The sequence below is a fragment of the Calonectris borealis genome, chromosome Z (assembly GCF_964195595.1).
Source record: "Calonectris borealis chromosome Z, bCalBor7.hap1.2, whole genome shotgun sequence".
Taxonomy (NCBI): Eukaryota; Metazoa; Chordata; class Aves; order Procellariiformes; family Procellariidae; genus Calonectris; species Calonectris borealis.
This window is the reverse complement of record NC_134352.1, coordinates 62058100-62077862: the sequence shown is the minus strand read 5'-3', so window position 1 is coordinate 62077862 and position 19763 is coordinate 62058100. Positions and strand designations below refer to the sequence as shown.

General features: G+C 42.3%; 1 protein-coding gene across 11 annotated transcripts in view; it reads left to right on the top strand.

The window, feature by feature from the left end:
- Positions 1-256: 256 nt before the first annotated feature.
- Positions 257-19763, top strand: part of CDK7 (cyclin dependent kinase 7) — a 30783-nt gene continuing 11276 nt past the window's right edge. For 7 of the 11 annotated variants that reach the window (XR_012670932.1, XR_012670931.1, XM_075137084.1 and 4 more), the window contains exons 1-9: positions 257-467; positions 911-970; positions 2166-2199; positions 4119-4186; positions 6795-6863; positions 8487-8597; positions 9793-9911; positions 10977-11076; positions 13125-13211. Coding sequence is in view for 9 of the 11 variants with exons in the window: in XM_075137084.1 (XP_074993185.1) it covers positions 408-467; positions 911-970; positions 2166-2199; positions 4119-4186; positions 6795-6863; positions 8487-8597; positions 9793-9911; positions 10977-11076; positions 13125-13211 (708 nt within the window). In the remaining 2 variants the exon portion in view is untranslated. Of the gene's footprint in view, positions 468-908; positions 971-2165; positions 2200-4118; positions 4187-4798; positions 4994-6794; positions 6864-8486; positions 8598-9792; positions 9912-10976; positions 11077-13124; positions 13212-19763 lie in introns of those variants that run through there. The other 4 variants (XM_075137088.1, XM_075137087.1, XM_075137090.1 and 1 more) reach the window with 4 other exon arrangements.

The following is a 19763-nucleotide window of genomic DNA, read 5'->3' as shown; positions in this document are numbered from 1 at the left end:
TAGCGACGAGGCGTCAGCTACGGCCTTTGACGCGCAGAGACGCGGGCAGGAGCCGGCGCGGCCGCAGCCGGAAGCCTCAGACCTACGGGCGCGCGGAGCCGCCACCTCCGGCGCTGAGCGGCCGCGGCGGCCCCGCCCCTCCGCCACGGGGCTGGCGGCACCCACCTCCCCTTTCGCGCCGCCGCCGCGTCGCCGGGGTGGGCTCTCGCGAGGCGTCGCCGACTGCGCGCGCAGGGGGTGGGGCGGGGGCGTGGCGACGCCGGCGGTTGCCAGGGGCGGGGCCGGCTGGCGGGCCGGAAGCGGCGCGGGGCGCGGTGCTGGCGGTGTTAAAGCCCCGTTGCCGGCCTTGTTGCTCCTCCGCCAGCCCGCCCCCCCCCCCCCCATCCCCGCTCCCTCCGCCGGTGGCGATGGACGCGCGGGCGCGCGCCAAGCGCTACGAGAAGCTCGACTTCTTGGGAGAGGGGCAGGTGAGCGGCCGTTGGGGCGAGGCGGGGGGCGGGAGGTGTGTATGGGGGGGTCCCCTGCGAGGGGCCGGCCGGGCCTGGCCGCTCTGTGGGGGGTGGCCCCGGTGAGGATCCTCTTGTGACTGGAGGGGCGGCGCCGGCGGGGGGAGCCCGCGGCCCTGGGGCTGCCTGCGGCCGGGCCTGGCCCCGTCTCGCCGTCCGCACGCGGCGGCGGGGCCCCGCTGCGAGGCGGGGGGTTCCGCGGTTATAGGGCGAGAGGGGAGGCGGGTTGTCCCCCAGCGGCGTGCTGACAGCGGGGTTTCACGGCCTCCTGCTGGGGGAAGGCCCTGGCGCGAGCAGCTCTTCAGCCTGAGGAGCTGGGCCTGGGGAGCCCCTGAGAAGGCAGCGCTGGCACCCGCCCTGCGGCTTGTCTGCCCCTGTAGTCACGCAAGCCTCTTTCTCCTTAGTTTGCTACTGTCTATAAAGCGAAGGATAAGAACACCAACCAAATCGTGGCTATTAAAAAGGTGAGTGCCAGAATATTTTCCCATTGGGTGGTCAAGCGTCTGGTTACTCTTGACCTGCCTAATGATTTTCTTTTTTGACCGACTTAATGGGTAATGGGAGGATATATATTTTTGTTTCTAGAATGTTTTGTTTAAATGATATAGTTAACCTGTCTTTAATGCCCGCCCTCCCCCTCCCGCTCCCCAAAAAGAGAGACTAGCTTCAGTCTTACTACATTTCTGAGTTTCTGAAGGGTTACCTGTCTGTAACTTGAAATTTCGATTATTTGTTAGATTTATTTAAAAAAAAAAAGAAACAAAACAAAACAAAAACAAAAAACAAACCACATTTCCAAACTTCAGACTTTATTAGTCCTTGATAGTGGCTTCTTTTTTTAATCTTTCCTCCTGCTGTGCCTGATTCCCTTCAGTCCAGGAATGTTACTCCTGATTAAGTTCTTTAGAACTGATGGTAGTTTTTTGACAAAATTTGACAAAAGTGATCTTAGATCTGCAACTTACCTGTTTGAATACAAATGTCGAAAATGTCGATGTTGTCATAAAGTGTTTTACTTCATACTATCTGAAGAGACTGCAGGAAGTTTTTGTATTAAAAATAGGTGATTAACTGTGCTTTGTGAGGGATGAAAAATGTGCATTACAGTGTTTTGGTTAGTTAAAGAGGCAAGTTGAACCATATTAATAGTAAGTAATTTTTTTTGATACACTGATCCCTTTTAGCATTATAATACTTTTCCTGTATGGTTGCTACTAGTAGCAGCTGTTGTGAAAAGCATTCTGGTTTTATCAGAATGTTTTCTTAACTTTTATCATGTGGAAATACCAATGGCGGGATTCTGGACTTGAAAATTTCAGGGCAGTAGATGATTAAGATAGAAGGACTTTAAGCCAGCCCAAGTTTACAGAGTATGCTAATTTTACTAGAATCATTCCAAAATGACTGTCAATTACTTTGCCCTCTTTTCTCCCTGGGAGAAGCTCATTAGTAGCATAATAAAGCTTTGTGGCTACAAAGCATTTTATGCTGCCAGTTTGCATTATGTCTGTTTCCAGTGCCATCATGACTATTTTTAAGCTTCTATAAAAAGTAATGCTGTGGAGACAATTTTTTTTTTTAAGGAAAAAAAAAAGAATGTATCCCCTACTGTTAGGGCAGATGGCTTAACCTTATATGATACGAAACGTTTCTTTTCAGATTAAACTGGGACATAGATCAGAAGCTAAAGATGGTGAGTTTTAAAACAAATTCGTGCTGCAGAAGCTGTGCTTTGTTTGCTTTATTTTTGTCAGTTGGTACACTAACTTCTAACACCATAACTCGGCTGAGAAAAATGAGCGCAACTCTCAGCATAAGGCTTAGTAGAGGATTGCTTCCCAAACTGCAGGGACAGAAAGAAGCAGCGGCGTTATCTGCATGCATAGTATATGTCTAAATATGAGTATATAACCACTTCGCTTCTCAGTTTAAGTGGAATACAAATATGAATATGGCATAGAATAATAATCTTTACAGCACTGAGTTTAGAATACCTTTTTGTGTTGATGCATCTTTGTGCCTTAAATATTAAGACAGGTGAGAGTATTTATCTCTCTTTTAGGATGTTTCCTTTGTTCTATTTTTGTGATTTATGCCGAGACAAAAGTTGATAAAAACAAGATCTTAAAACTCTTGTCTCTGTGTGGGTTTGTTTTATGTTGAGAAATCAGGTGTATAGAGCAGTGTCTTTTGATCATGGGCTCTGACCAGCCACGCGCCTTTATGCATGGATATTGGAAGTAAAAACGCAATAATCCTGGTCTTCTCTTACAGCCTGTGTGGTCCAGTAGAATTTTGTATGTGTGTAGGCTGCCATCCTTCAGAGATCCTGCATCAGGTTACCAGCTTTCCAGTGAAGAATATTTGTTCTCAACTCTTCAATTCCATTTTAAGGGAAGACTTTTTAAACAGAAACTGAGCACTTATCCCAGAGTCTCACAGTTGAGCTGACTGCCAGAGAGTCGTGATCCACCTCGCCCTCAGAAGACTCATGTCCTTTAAGGACAGTCATTACTTTTGGCCTATACAATGTCTAGCTATAGTTCAAAGATGTTATTAAAAATAATCATCATGTCTGGTTTCCCTGTATTATCTGATAACCTGGCATACTTTTTTTTTTAATCTAAGGCTTTGCCCACCCAAAAGCAGCCATTGTCAACTTGATTCCAAAATAGGTAATTAAAATAGGGAAAGCAGGAGTGCAAAGCAATCCACGTAGCTTTGCCCAAAACTTTGCTGGAGTCTTACCTGTTGAACCATATCCCAGGTTTTGGGAGGACACTGTTTTTCAGCTCATGCACAGCTGAAACTTCCTGTACAACATACCACAGGACCATTTGCTTGCCAGTCAGTTTTTGTACGAGCCATACATACCGGCGTTTTTGAAGGAGGACTTGTTACCCTGCGGGAATCATGGTTTGATGCAGTGCAGTCAGCGTGACTGCCAAAGTGCACTGTTCCCCCCACCGCGCTTCCCCCTTCTCCTCCCCCTCCCCCCAGTTTTTCCTTTATAAAATCTGGCTATTAAAGGATTCAAGCAAGGGTAAGCAGGTTTTGGCCACTGTACCTTTTATGCCACAGTATGAATATAGAAAAACATATGTGCCTTGCTATGCCTTGGTAATGCTATGTCAAAAAGAAAAGAGATATATTCATGAGGTTTGTCAGTGTGCCTCCCTCTGGAAGTGAAACACATTGAAGAATTGATGTTTGCAAGGTGTAACTTTTCTTTAAAATAAAACCAAAATTGACAATACCCTGAAAAAGATGATTTTTTTTTCCTAGAGTTTTGCTAGAACTTTCCCCTTTTGCCAAAAGGGAGACATGTTGCTTCATAATTTAAATCTGATTACTGTGGTGTAGAATTTATTTGCTGTGGAAGGAAGTGTGTGTCTGCTTTTATTCTGCAGCAATCTACTTATCTATGGCAGTGTACTTGTTATTTAATAAATTTGTTGAGTGGTGAGAAAGTACTTTGTAGTAGTAAATCGTTAGTGAGTAACAGAATGACAGGTTTCTTTGCAGCTTAATCCAAAGTTTTTAATTTTGTTCTGTCTCTCACCTTTTTTTTTTGTTCCTTTGTTTTTTTACTTCTTTTTTCCCCCAATGTAGGAATCAACAGAACAGCCCTCAGGGAGATAAAATTATTACAGGAGCTAAGTCATCCGAATATTATTGGTGTAAGTAAAATGAATGCTACTTCTAGAATCAGTCCTCAAATACTTTTGGTAAAGGTTCAAACGGAAATTTAGAATTAGTTGGGTCATGGAGATGCTACTTAATTTTATTTGAGCTATTTTTTCCAGCCCAAAATGGGCAGTAAAAAAACTGTTATGGCAAAACACCTATTTCAAAAAGTAGTTTATTTTGAAATCCTCTTACTTTTTAGCCTGGTGCTGTATGGATATTAATGGTGGGGAGGATTGTGGAAATTTAGATTGCCTGATTTTGCATCTCTCTGATAGACTTGCAAATGAGTACAGTGCTGAATTTACCTGATTGTTTGCTTCACGTGGAATTGGTGACAGCCAAAAGCAGGCTTTTGTAAGCAATGGTAAAGTGGGATTCATGTGGCTTATTAGGTTTTAGGGCTGGTATCTAAAACCTCTGTTGGAAGGAGTAAAACCTGTATCTTTTCAGTTGCATCTAGGTTGACTTCAGCTGCAGATACCCAGCTGGAGCTGAAGATATTTTAAGATTAGCTAATAGTGATAATTTGAAGGTCTGCCGTAAATATTAGACCAAATATGAATTTTTCCAGATATTTTATTTAATTAATAACACTTTTTCAGAGTGGAAATATGGTTCTCTTCTGGATTGTGAACTTGCTTTCGCAGTGGTTGCTTTAGCTATCAAAGTTAGAGAATGTGCAGAGAAGGACAACTAAAATGGCAAAGGGATGGAGCATCTTCTATATGAAAAAGTCTGGGATTCCTCACTCTGAAGAGGAAAAGGCAGGGGATGGGGAGGTCTACAAAACTGAGGTGGTAGGTAAAGTGCACGCAGAACTGATATTTGCAAAACCCCACAGTGCTAGAAATAAGAGATGTGTTTAAAACATATTTGCATCGGGGGGCAGGGGCGTGGAAATTGTACTACTTGACACTGTGTAGTGAATTTCTCGAATGTGTTGCCATGGGCATTGTAGAAGCAGATAGCATCAGCAGTTCGGAAAGGAATTAGACAAATTTATGATCAGCAGGTCCATAAGCAGGTACTAAAGGCAATAGACGAGGTTGTACCCCTCTTAGCAGTCCCGATAAAACTGTTGTGGATGTTGGAAGTGTAAGGGGCCAAGCCTGTAGGCTCACCTGCATAGTATCTCCTGTTACCTTCCGCAGAGGAAGGGCATGAGCACAGACACTGCTATTATGAACTATGCAAACGACTATCTTGCAGTTGGATAATTCATGTGGTCATCATACTGAGACTGTAAGGAATGAGCCACACCATGGAGAGCATACCTTCTCGATCTTGAGGGTAGAGTACCCAGCTAGATGATCTGTTGTTCTTACTCAGCATCACACTTGTGTTATCTCAAATTAAAAACTGATTCTATTGTTATACAGCTTCATCCTAAGAAAGGTGTTTGGATATTCTCCAAAGAGTTTTATTTATCCTAGAAAGCTTGCTATGAAGATAAATACATGCCTAAGAATATCTTTGAAAGGAAGTTAATAAGCCTAATGCTTAGAATGCCTAAATAGTGCATGCTTACAGGAAGCAGATACACAGAGCTGAATCCATGGGAAAACTTGGTCTGATCTCAAGAAAGGGTAGGAGTTTCATAGAACACCAAAGCTCAGGGAGAGAATCATAGAATAGTTTGGGTTGGAAGGGACCTTTAAAGGTCATCTAGTGCCACCCCCCTGCAATAAGCAGGGACATCTTCAACTGGATCAGGTTGCTCAGAGCACCATCCAGCCTGACCTTGAATGTTTCCACGGATGGGGCATCTACCACCTCTCTGGGCATCCTGTTCCAGTGTTTCACCACCCTCATCGTAAAAAATGTCTTCCTTATATCTAGTCTAAATCTACCCTCTTTTAGTTTAAAACCATTCCCCATTGTCCTGTTGCAACAGGCCCTACTAAAAAGTTTGTCCCCATCTTTCTTATAAGCCCTCTTTAAGTACTGAAAGGCCACAGTAAGGTCTCCCCAAAGCCTTCTCTTCTCCAGACTGAATAACCCCAACTCTCTCAGCCTTTCCTCATAGGAGAGGTGTTCCACCCCCCTGATCATTTTTGTGGCCCTCCTCTAGACCCGCTCCAACAGGTCCATGTCTTTCCTGTGCTGAGGGCTCCAGAGCTGGACGCAGTCCTCCAGGTGGGGTCTCACCAGAGCAGAGTAGAGGGGCAGAATCACCTCCCTCGACCTGCTGGCCACGCTTCTTTTGATGCAGCCCAGGATACAGTTGGCCGCCTGGGCTGCGAGCGCACATTGCTGGCTCATGTCCAGCTTTTCATCCACCAGTACCCCTGAGGGGACAAGGTGTGCATTAGATTATCTGTTGTAGTTAACATGGTAAAGTTAATTCTTTCTCTTTTTTTTTTTCCTAATTCCAGGAAGGAGGGGCAATTGTGTAAAATGTTATTATCATACTTAATGGGGATTTTTTTTTTTTGGAGTCTGAGTTAAGAAGCTAAACTAAGAATTTTTGTATTGCAAGTCAAAAAATTTAAACCAGTTCAGCAAGCTGAAAATCCACATGCAGGCTACAATGGTGCAGAATTTTAGAAAACTGGAAGTGTAAGAGTATGCTTCATCATAATGTATTTTGTTTTACAGCTTCTAGATGCATTTGGACACAAGTCCAATATTAGTTTGGTGTTTGACTTTATGGAAACGGATCTAGAGGTAAAATATTTTTTTAAAGACTTCTATTTCAGTATCTTCAAATGGTTTTTGAAAATACTACTTTAACAGGCTTACATTGCCCATGTTAGAAAGGTGACTTTCATTATGTCAGTTCATTAAGATCATGTCTTAAAAGTAGTTTGAACAATTTGACAATTTTTGTGAGTTCTCAGCTGATAATGCCTTTACTTTTAAATACTTGTCAGCATGATCTTCAGGAAACAGATTATGTTTACTATGTTAGTTTTCTGGGACTCCAGTGAGAGCGTAGAACCTCAGCCATAGATCAGCATCTTGGAGTGCAATTGCTAAGCATAATATCATCAAACATGTTCAAGTAAGTGTGATACTAAAGTATACCAAGTGATGAGCTGGTACTAAAAATTGCATGCACCTGAACCGTTCTTTTAAATGTCACGATGCTAGGTACTTGCAAATCAGCATCTTACAGATATTTCATTCTCCAAGACCTTAAGTCAATTTGTCTTTGCGGAAGTCTTTATATGAGATATTTTGATGCAAGATTCTTCATTTTGGAAGACTGTCCTAGATGGCAATTCATGTCAGATCTCTATATGCACACATTATACCTATTCTGGACTGAAATTAATGTAGTTATTAAGCTAGCTCATTACATAAATGCTAGCCCCATATCTTAACAGCATATAAAATATTAAAAGAAAACATTGACAGGCTTGCTGAAATCTAGATGAATGCGAGACTGAAAAGGTTAGGCCAGTTTTTTGCTAATAGACGTTAAAGTAATGAGTAGACTTTCTAGAGGATTCATTCTGTTTACTTAGTAACTATTTAGAGCTGAAGAAGATACAGTGTACAAAGAGGAATGAAATACTCTTGTACTACATAATGCTGTGCCATGCAGAGTGTTTAACTCTGTATTGTGGTGTCACTCGAGCCACCATTTGGGACTGCAGTCTGTTGTGATTGAGCATGTGCTGCATACATGAAATTTTGTGTGGTATTAGACAGGTATTTTGTAAGTCTTAAACAACTTAAAGCTTAGGAAAGGCTGGTGCTGAACTGGACAGTAATATTAACAAGCAGGTTTTGGGGAGTAGTGTAGAAATACTTTCAAACATGATGTTTACATAGAATTTTAATGTTAAAAATCAAAGAATGTAGAAAAATGTAAGTAGATTTGTTAAAATATAGTAAAGTGGCCATACCTTCTCGTCTTCGTGGAAATAGAAGAGGAAGCCATTACATTTACAAAGATTAGATGCTTAGGTTGCATGGAGAAAGAAGGAATAAGTGGGAACATAATTTCAAGTTTACTGACACATTTATAATTTTTATGTGTACATTTTTGTCTTGTAAGTTTGGGTATCAGCCTGGAACTGAGATAAAATAATAAACTTTTGTTTCCCACCCATTTTCTCATTTGCTGGTTATGCAAAGTTCATGTGGGCTATCTGGACTCCCCATTTCAATTTCTGGTCTCCAGAATAGACCTATTTTTCTGGAAAAATAGTGAGAATGGTAGAGAATATGTGACTGTCAATTCGAACTTCGTCTGAAAGGATGAAATAACTTTTGAGCTGAAAGAGTGGAAGTAAGTTAATCTTGCATGGTAAGCTTTACTATCAATCTAACACTTCACAGGTTATTATAAAGGATACTAGTATTGTGTTGACACAATCTCACATCAAGGCATATATGCTGATGACACTTCAAGGATTAGAATATTTACATCAGCACTGGATTCTACACAGGGTAAGCATGTACTAAACTGATAGCCTTTATGCTGTAACAAAAGTCACATTTGATAGAATTTGACTCTAAAGTCTAATGAAGATCGTTTTGAAGTTCATATGTTCTTAGCCCATAAGCATTCATGCTAGCTGTTTTGAAGGGACAATAGCAGTACCAGAAATGTTAAGAATTACTGATGTGTTTATCATTTAGATATTTATATAAAAGTGTCTCAAGTTACATATGACTTTGATTAGGACTGTGAACGGGGTCTGGCTGGGATGGATTTAACTTTCTTCACAGCAGCCGTTAAGGTGCTGTGTTTTGGATTTGTGGCTAAAACAGTTTTGGTAACAGACCAGTGTTTTGGCTATTGCTGAACAGTGCTTGGGCACTGCCAAAGCTTTCTCTTTTTCTCACTCTGCCCCTGCCCCAGTGAGTAGGCTGGGAGTGGGCAAGAAGGGGGGGGAATACAGCTGGGACAGCTGACCCAAGTTGGCCAGGGGATACTGCATGCCATATAACGCCATGCTCGGCAATAAAAACTGGGGTAGAGGAAGAAGGGGGTGTTTTGGCTTCCAAGGTGGTGGTGGTTACAGACTGTCTGGGCATCAGTCTGCTTGTAGAAGGTGGTGAATGATTTCCATTGCATTGCTTGTTCGGATTTTTTCCTCCTTCCTTTACCTGTTAAACTGCCTTTATATTGCTTCCAGAGTTTTCTTGCTTTTGTTCTTCTTGTTCCCTCCCCTATCCTGCTGGGGAGGGGCAGGATGAGAACAGAGTGAACAAATGGCTGTGTGGGTGCTTCGCTGCTGGCCAAAGGTCAACCCACGACCCACTGTTACTGTATTAAACTGTATCACTTCCATGATTTCTACAGTTATTTGAAACATGTGCAAGGTCTTTTTATTATTCATTTGGCTACTATGCAGTTAAGACAGAACTGCTGTTCCTGCAGCAAAGCTGAAACCTATCAAGAGGCAGGTTTTGTTTTAAACTCTGCAGTTTAAATATGATAATATTCAAATGTGTGCGACTATGATTTTCATGTGTTATGAAATACTTGATTTCGTGGTTTTCCTCACAATGTAGACTTACGATAGAATCAAAAGGCTGCATTTTAGAATACTATTATGGCACACCTGTCAGGAGGTTCATTGTATGTCTGTTTTTATAAACACTGACAAAATTCATTCTTTGCTTTTTGTACTGACAGGATCTTAAACCAAATAATTTGTTGCTAGATGAAAATGGGGTTTTAAAATTGGCTGACTTTGGCTTGGCAAAATCTTTTGGAAGCCCAAATAGAGTTTATACACACCAGGTAGTGACAAGGTAAGACATTCTATTTTTTTTCTTACATAGTAATTGTGTAGCTGTTTTGTAGTGTCTCTTGAAATATGTCATGTCAAATCAACATGTTCAAAGTTTGACACCTAGCTCATGTGATATGGCTGTAGTGGCAAGACCCTCATAAAGAAAACACAAGAAAGCATTGTTTAGCAAAGTCTCCATAAGAACTGCTAGAATATGCATCCATGGGGGTTGTTCTGGGGTATGATACCATTTTGAAACGCATGGAAATAATATGTATCTGCCTATAAGCCTGCCTTTCAGAGCAAGACAGCTGTTACTTTCTGTTAACCACGAGACCTAGAATCTTTTTTTGTAGCTAGTCACATTACCTATTATGAGACAAAAGCTTGAACGAATTAAAATATTTATTGATGTTATTTATGGCATGCTTATTTAAGGTATGCTTTAAAAAGCAGGTCTGCAAAATATGCAAGGTATTTCCTTTTGTCTGCTGTGATGCTAAAACTATTTAGGCAAAGCTGGTTTGTTTTAACACCTTTATTCAAAAGGCAGAAATGCTACAGTAGTTTCAAATGCAGTGTGTATCAGATCATTGCATTAAACTTGATTGTTCTTAGGCAGTGGAAGTAGACGTTTTAAACAACTGCCATCAAGGTTCATTTTGCATAAAACAAGTCTCTATGCGTAGATCTGTTGGTATGGAGATTTTTGGAAGCTGGAAGGAAGTCCGTCTTTCTGTCATTTCTTCAACATAAAGTTTAAAGAAAATTTTGGTTTATAACATGCAAAACTGCCTGTTAAATACTTTTTTCCTTTGCACATCTGCATTTCTGTTTCTTGTTAATCAGCTCAGTTGAAACTGTAGTTAATTTGTGGTTATATGTGACCCCATGGTGAGGAATGCACAATTTTGTTCGGTCTTTCTTAAACAAAACACTTTACAGGGTACAGTACAGCTCTTCAGTATCTGAAAAATGTATAGGCAGGAGCAGCATCCTCTTTGTAGTTCCTGCATTGCTACAATATACAGCATTTGACATGAGCAAAGCCAGGTGATTTTCCCAAAATGTGTTTTCTTTTCAGGTGGTACCGAGCCCCAGAACTATTGTTTGGTGCTAGAATGTATGGTGTTGGTGTCGATATGTGGGCTGTTGGTTGTATTTTAGCTGAATTGCTTCTCAGGGTAAGTCTTCAAATGTAAGCATTTTGTATTTGCTCTTCAGTGCATTACAACTTTGTATGTGGGCTTCCTCTCTTCTGCTAACAGCAGCAGGCGAAGGCAGTTAGGCTATTTAGGAAAGGAAGAAGAGGAGGGGGGAAAAAAGCTTCCAAAAGGTTGCTAACTGTAAGGAAAGTGAAATTTTGGAATAGGCTGGGGTTCCGTAAGGATTACAATCATTGGAAGGCTTTAAAAACAGCTGGGTAAAAAAATTCAAACAAACTGTCACAGTCTTGCCTTGGAGAAGGTCGAGTAGATAACTCTTCCAGTCCTCTGAGCGTTATCCTTTCACACAACCTTCTATCAGTTTTCATTTGCTATCCTTCTAGAAATGTGACATCATAGATACATGCATACTCTGTCCCTTATACATTGTTCCTCAATAACGGTAAATAATTATCACCAGTACCTTAATTGTGGGTTTATTTGTAATGAGCAGAAGGCTGATGTTTTTCTAAGCTGTGGTTAGTCGACAATACTGGAATGAAGCTGAAGGTTAACATCAGGCTAATCCTATGCCACTCTTGAGTGTGGTACACAGATGTAATGGTCCTTAAATATGTTCTACTGAAGTAGACCATTTATTATGTAGCTCTTTGGAGAGGACGTGAAAGTGTGGGGTGGGGATTGAAGGGCAGGGGCACAGACACAGCTGAAAGCATGAAGTAGCCTCCAGTATAATTTATCTTCCAAGAGTAAGTGGCTTCTGCTTGGGTTTTGCACTGTACTTTAAATGTTTGTGTGGCCATGTCATGAACCAGACTGGGGAATTGGTCAGTCTGAAAACACCTTGAAAGAAATCTTTTTGCCTTGATTTATCCCACAAACAGGTGTGATGGTACAATTTCGTTGGCAGTTCAGAACTGGAAATGTACAGTGGCTATTTAAGCAGTGCTAGTGATACATACATAAATATGCATTAGACCTGCTAAAGTGGTATGAACTCAAGGAAAGTCAGAAAGCAAATAAGAAATTGTTGAATTCTGTTGATTCTTTGGTTTCTCACAAAGCAGAAAATGTGTTATGGTTCAGTTTTATCACTGTGATAGTTTTAAATGTATCTGTCCTTTTTCTTCCTGCGTGTACTGGGTTGAGGGACAATGCAACTTCTGGGAGCTTTACAAAAGCAGTTATGGTCAAGTGGCTTTCGTGACACCAGGATTTTACACTGCCTAGTGTACTACTTAGTTAAATACTGCCTCTAATTCTTCGTAATTTTGCTTTGGTCACAATGTCCCTTTTTTCTTCCATTGTGTGCCTGGTGTGCAAGCTGCAAGTTGAATTAGGCAAATATCCCCCTTTGTCTTCTGCTTAGTTTAAATGAGATGTGACAGTGATTAAGCAGTTTCTATCCTAGTGGGTCACTACTTTCCCTCATGCTGTGATGTCATTCCATCAGTCTAACTGTTGCGTGTGTAATCCAGTTACAGTTCACTTTAAATGTTTTGAATATATGTAAAATGTAACTTCAGGGAGCAGATGATGGGTGGTGAGGCACTGGAACAGGTTGCCCAGAGAAGTTGTGGATGCCCCGTCCTTGGAAGTGTTCAAGGCCAGGTTGGATGGGGCTTTGTGCAACCTGATCCAGTGGAAGGTGTCCCTGCCCATGGCAGGGGGGTTGGAACTAGATGATCTTTAAGGATCCTTCCAACCCAAACCATTCTATGATGATTCTATGATGGAAAGATCACTATGACCAACCAATTTTAAACTAGCAACTGAGATGTAAAATCTTTCCTCTCCTGTGTTTAGTTATTTTACATTAAATAGTGGTGGTTTAATCTTACATTTAGCTCTTTGCTATAAAGTCAGTGATATCAAGGCTGGGTTGCAAGAAACCTTCAGAATCTATTTGAACATCACTAGAAAGCCTCAAATATTCAGTGTACCTCTTTGTGGGCAGCTGGTATACAAAGATGTTTTGCCTTGCAATTATGAGGGATAGCTCAAAGTTCCTCTCTAGAATTGAAGTTCAGAAGTTAATTCAATAAAATGCTATTGCCTACTTCCAGGTTCCTTTTTTGCCCGGAGACTCTGATCTTGACCAGCTGACGAGGATATTTGAAACACTGGGCACTCCAACAGAAGAACAGTGGCCTGTGAGTCCTTTTGTTTAACAGACTGACACTAGTTTTACTTGATATTCTGTATTTTAGATTTTGAAATTAAATTAAAGGGTATACCGGAATACTTGAGTAGATTTTCAGAAGGCAGCTGCCTGATCTCACAAAGCGGAGGATAAGCAGCTGAGATTTATTGTTTCTCTTGGCAAATCTCTGGTCAATATAGCAGTGTTGTGAGCATTAAGTAACAGTAATAAAACTTCTTGGTTTCCTTTCTGTGTGTATCCACAGTTTCCCATGACTATTGGTGTGAAATTATTGTTGTTGCTTAATGTTTTTGAGATGCTTGATTAATTAGTCTGCTGTAACCTGAAAGGCCTTAATAACTTTCAGAAGTAGGAACAATTTGTAGGGACATAAGTTGGCCTGGATAAGTTATAGTTTTGGGATACAGTAAGAAACACCAGACCAACAGCTTTAGGGATAAACAATTTATCTCAGAGTAACAGTACTGTAACAAATACAAATTAGTAGTACAATTATGTCTGTTGAGATGACAGTAAATTCAGTAATTCAATAACACCAGGCTAAACTTAGTGTCAGAGCACACAATGACCTTCCTAACCATGGTTATCAGGCAGACTGACAGGAAGCAGGGCATAACTTCTGATGAGCGACTTGGACCAGCTGTCGGGCACAGGGAGTCCTGAATTCCCTGATCAGGCTGTCCTCTTTTGCAGTTGAGTTGTGGAAGCACTCTCTGGACTTGCTAACCAGTCATCACATCCCACCTCTGCTCTCCTTCTGTGCCAGTTTTCCTTTATGTGAATGGTGCTCAGATGCTATCTTAAGTAGCGTGCAATCACCATGTGGAACTATAGCCATATGAGACGTGTGGTCACCGTATGGAGGAGACACTGTATAAGGCAATACTAGCCCCACATTTTCACCCCTTGCTTATGCGACTGTGTGGGGGAAAGGGTGGTTGTCTTGCCATGGCAGCAGAAGGCCAAGACCGATGTTGACACTACCCACCTCACGGGGAGTGTCAGGTGTGGAGAGGAGTCTGGCCATGGAGTGATGAAGGGTTAAATTGAGACAAGATGATCAATCAGGTGGTGTGCCAAGAAACCGTTAGAACAATGTGGGCCAAAAGCCAAGTACAAATCTTTAATATGACAACTAAAACAAGTAAGAAGCCACTCAAAATAAGGATAACAACTAGGTAAAGAAGTAGGATGTTCCATATCCCCCTAGCGGTGGGAGACCATCCTAAAAAGGATTCCTGCCAATTATGTTTGACTTTTTTCTTTTTATTTTTAATTGTAAAAAAAACACTTTCCAGGATTTGTTTGATCTCTGGTACCATGATTATTAAAGTCTGTTGTGGTTGCTTCTTTGCCTGTTTCAATAGTTGATGTAAATCTTCATGTTGCAAAAACCATTCAATTAGAGATAAATTCATACTGATAAGGGTATGGATGATATGGTGGGTTTGGGGAGGGAAGCAGGAGAGGGACTTGGATATGTGGGAATAATATTACACTTAAGAGAGCTGTCAGAGCATTAGCCCAAAGGCATACAGTATCAACTGAGTGAGAAAATCTAAGGGTCGTGCTACAAAAGAGTTAATGTAGGCATACAACACGCTAATTGTTGATCCACTGGTGTGTTGGTCCCTTAACTGATACAGAGGTATCTCCCATTTACAATCCCACAGTTAACTGTGACATTCTGCTCTGGGTTATGGAGGTATAATATAGTCTCAAAGAAGGATTCCATATTGGGGAGCTGTGGGGTTTTCCTCCTACCAGTGTTAAAGCAGCGAGATTCCATAAGCCAGGTTTCCCTGTTTGTCAATACAATTTGAATACATTCAGTTCACTACATTTGAACATGTATTCCACAGTGTGCTGCAACCTGGACTAAAGCTTTAACAGTGGGATAGCTCCAATGCTCATGCAACCAGTGAGCTACTATGGTGGTTCCACATTCCAAGTTGCAGGTTTGGGCTAAGGTTTCCTCAGTTTCGTCTGCTACTGTTGGGCTGCTATCAACTTACCATGCGTGTCAGTGTCCACTCTCACTTCCACCCCTCTGATTGCAGCAGTGGTGTCTTTTCAGTAATTCCACCTAGCCTCAGCCATGGGGTGAGCAGAACGGGATCAACGTGGCCCACAGCTGAAGTGTGCAAACATCTTCCTAAAGAAGGTGACCCCTAATTTCTGCGGTAAGAGGGCGGAAGGAGCACGCTTTCCAAGAGGGAAAGCCACCAGGTGCACCTAGAAGAACAGCCCAGGTGACAGACAGCATGAGCAGAGAAGCAAATGGCTAAGCAAAGGGCCAGGAGTTTTAGCCATCTGGGCAGTACCATGGCAATTGGCCATAATGATTTGGCCATCAGTGGTATAGATAGCGGTGTCACACCCAAACCAGGCATTACAGAGGATTGCTGAGCCATCAGTAAACCAGGCATCCTCCTGTGGGATGGTGAAAGGAGGGACTTCTGTAATAGGCAGATCTGAGTGATCGTTGGTAGCTACAAGAATGGGAAAGGCGAGGTGGGTGAGAATACAATGGTTGGGGCCTGAAGGTTGGGCTCCATCAGTGATGACAGGGATACCAAGAATCCAATATTGAGTGGCAATGGATTGAGTTCATCCTTCAGGGAAAGGAATGTTGTGAAGGATGCCATGAAGAATGGGATGTGTAAAGTCCCCTAAGTGTAAGGGGACAATCCCCAAGGAGTTTGTCAATGTCAGAAAAGGTAGCAAGTGGAAAACGCTTCCATTCACAGTACAAGGCTTGTGCATCTCGTCACCCCTTGCTACCAAAATGGATTGGTTTAGGGGTAGGGTCCTTGGAACTTCTTTCCCGGAACAATTCCCACCAGGCACCATTTCCACTCTACTGGACCCTGAGTTCAAATCTGCCAGTAGGGGTGAGGAGTCCTAAATATTGATACTATTGAATACTTTTTAGGAGAAGGGTTAAGACCTGTTGATTACTTGTGTTCCAGCCCCAGGTGAAATGTTTTTGCAGCGAGGAATACAGAGGATAGACTAGCTGACTAAAACCAGGGACATGGGCATGCCATAATTTATAAAGTGCCTAAAATCTCTGGAGGTTGTGTTTAGAAGAGGGAGTAGGTGAAGATAAAACAGATTGCAAGACGATTTCAGGAATACTTTTGGTACTGGCACACAAGGAGACTCGTATATTCTAGGCAGGACCGTGGCATTTACAAGGAGGAATAGAAAGATCCCAGTGTTCTTTCAAGGCTGAAACTAAGAGGGTCATATCTTGTGCAACAGATTCAAGTGTAGATCTGCCCAGAAGAATGTCATGGGTATACTGGTAGCAAGAGAGAGATCAGGAGTGGAAGAAATTTCAGCTGATGCTAAGAGACCATGAGTAAGGGTATAACTATGGTGATAATCTTGAGGTAAATCAGTAAAGGTGTACAGAATGCTATTTCATGTAAAAGTAAAGTGACCTTGGCCATTTGAGTGGATGGGATACCAGAAGAACATATCTTTAACATCCAAAACTGCCATCCATAGGTAAGAAGCAAGGCAAATAGTGTTGAGTACTTCAGCAGCTATTAGGACTGTTGCATGAAGCAGAGAGGAGGCAGAATGTATGCTACGGTAGTCAACAGTCGGATGCCAAGACCCATTTGTTGGGTTTGCCCACTGGCCAGATGGGGCTGCTAAACGGGGCATGGGTGTTAATGACTCCTTCCTGTTCTTCCAGTCCTGTGAGAAGGGAGGTAGGTGATGGGGTTTTGGGCTTGTGTACAGAGTGCTGCTGTAAATTAACAACGTGGGTCACTGGAGGTAGGGGGAGGTACTTACTTAGCAGGTGGTTTGCTTCAGAAGTCCCAAGATACCATACGTTGCCTTGAGCATCATGGAAGGTTTGGCTTCTGAGTAGGTTCATATCTAAGATGTTAGAATCTCCCAAAACTGCAGATCCTTGGGCCTTACACCTGTTAGGGAAGTCATACTTGACTCTGAGTACAGGAACAGGTATGAGTGCTTCTGTGAACCCACAGACTACTGCAATATGAGGGAGGTGGTCCCCTCTGGTGTGTGATCTAATGATGACAGAAATTTGAGCACCTATATCAATGAGGCAATGCAAACACAATTTATCATTAATGGTGACATCTAGCACTAGATTGGAAGTCCATATAAGCCGCACCCTCCATAGCACCTCAGAGGGACTGGTGGCTTCTGACCAGCCCCCTGTAGTGCTAACTGGACCTCTAATAAGTTTGGGTAATGCAAGGCTGGGGTTTCCAGGCTCCAGCTGATGGAATGGCAGGAGGGGCACTTGGGCCTTTACCTCTGATGGGAGAATGTGTGGCACAATGCGGGGTGTTGGCAAGAGCCAGTAACACTGATGCTGGGACTGTGTATTGCCTATTCGGAAATGCCCAGGGCCAAACAGGCTTTCCATGTTTCAAGGTGCTTTGGGTCAGGGCCCTTTCACAGTGGCACAGGGGTTTTTTTAACTTATGGGGGCACAACAGGGTTTGGTGGTAACTATAGCTGCATCTTTAGCGAGATGGGAAGAAACAGAATGGGCACGGCAGAAACTACCTTTTGTAATAGCAGGGACTGTGTGGGGCTGGGTGCTGCACTTGTAAAGCCAGCGCCTATTGACATTAAATGTCCTATGCGTGGACCCTTTTTGACTAGTAGGCACCACTGTGTCTCAGTAGGATGATGATAGGTCTTCATCTGCCACAGGGCCTATATCTAAATCATGATTGATAACCAACCTAGGTATGCTCAGTTCTAAATCTGTGGGATTGGCCAAGGAATAGCCAGGGTCCCCAGTCATCTTGGGGCACTTCTCTTTGAACGTAAACTGTTGATGCCCAAAACACAGAGCCTGTGTTTTCTGGAATTTGTAGTCAGATTCCAGACCCTAAAGTGAGGGTCTGGGCTTCTGATTCTGAAATTTGGGTGGCATCCCCACCTTATATTTGCAAGCCAGGCTAAGTAATCCACAGTAACAGATCTGCGATAGCACTTGCTTAATTTGACTAGGTGTATGTTTGTGAAAGAGCATGTAGGAATACTTGCAATGCCTCCATTAGCATTGTACCCAATTTCAATAATTGATGGGATTCGTAAGTCTGGTTGGACTTCACAAATTTATGTATCATCGGTTGAATCCAAATTGAGCCAAATATTTCCTTCCCAGTCATCTTGGTCAACATGTAAAGCTTTATGTATTTTTGTTGCAGAAACTCACTTTTCTGTAGCATCCAGCTGCTTGTCAAGTTTTTCTTGGGCAGGTGCTGCCACCAGGGGCACCACGAAGTGCTCTAATTTCTCCATGCAAGCCTGCACACTTTTAACACAGGCAGTGGCGAGAGTCTTGTCTTCAAATGCAGGCTGAGTATCCTGCTGGGCTTGAGCTAATTCTTGCAGGGAGACAGCTCAGGCTTTGGCTGCAGTCAAATGATGCTCAGTATTTCTGAGACAGTGAGCAAAGAGGAATAGGCAGAGTAACTTCCGCTTCATGTTTTTGTCTTTCTGAATTTCTCTAACTAAAGTAGCTAGGGAAAAGCAAACAGGTACTTCCCTCCGTCAGAGAATCTGGTGTCTATGGGCAGGGCAAAACAACCAGTTAGGGCACCCACTACAAGGTTGGGGCAGGTAACGATGCTGTGTACCGTATCGCACTTCTGACACCAGAGGTGGCCCAGCCAAGTTACAGGATATGGTAACAGACAACAGACCAATAGCTTTAGGGATAAACAGTTTATCTGAGAATAATGGTGCAGTAACAAATACAAATCAGTAGTATCATTATCTGGGTCACGATGACAGTAAATCCAGTAATTCACTAATACTGGGCTAAACTTAATGTCAGGGTGCATGATGACCTACATAACCATGGTTATCAGGCAGGCTAACAGGAAGTGGGGCATGGCTTCTTTGGACAGGCAACTTGGACCAGCTGATGGGCACGGGGGGTCCAGAATTCCCTGATCAGACTGTCCTCTTTTGTCGTTGAGTTGTGGAAGCACTCTCTGGACTTGTTAACCAGTCACCACATCCCACCTCTGCTCCCTCTCCGTGCTGCTTTTCCTTTCTGTGAATGGTGCTCGAATGCTATGGTGCGTGATCACCAAATGGAGCTATGGCCATATGGAGAAATATCGTATAAGGCACGACTAGCCCCACACAATTCTCTTGTTGCTCTGGGATTCTAAATGAAATGCATGAAGATTTTTGCAATGACATTTCTGCTTTCTTTGGAGAGGAAGAGTAAAGATATAGGTGGGCAAGGGAGAGAAAAGGAGATTTGCTAGCATGACAGAGATGATGCATTCCCAAATTAATTTGCAAACCCATGCATTTCAAGAATTGAAACGTTTACTGTCAAGATTATAACTGACTGAGCACATTTTTCACTTCAGTGTTAATTTTTATTTTGGTTGGATAAACTTACTGAAGTATGATGACTAGAGTTTTAAAATACTTAAAACACTATTAAAATACTATGTTTGGATAATTGTCTATTACAAGATCATTTTTATGATAGAATTTGAGTACAATGGGATTG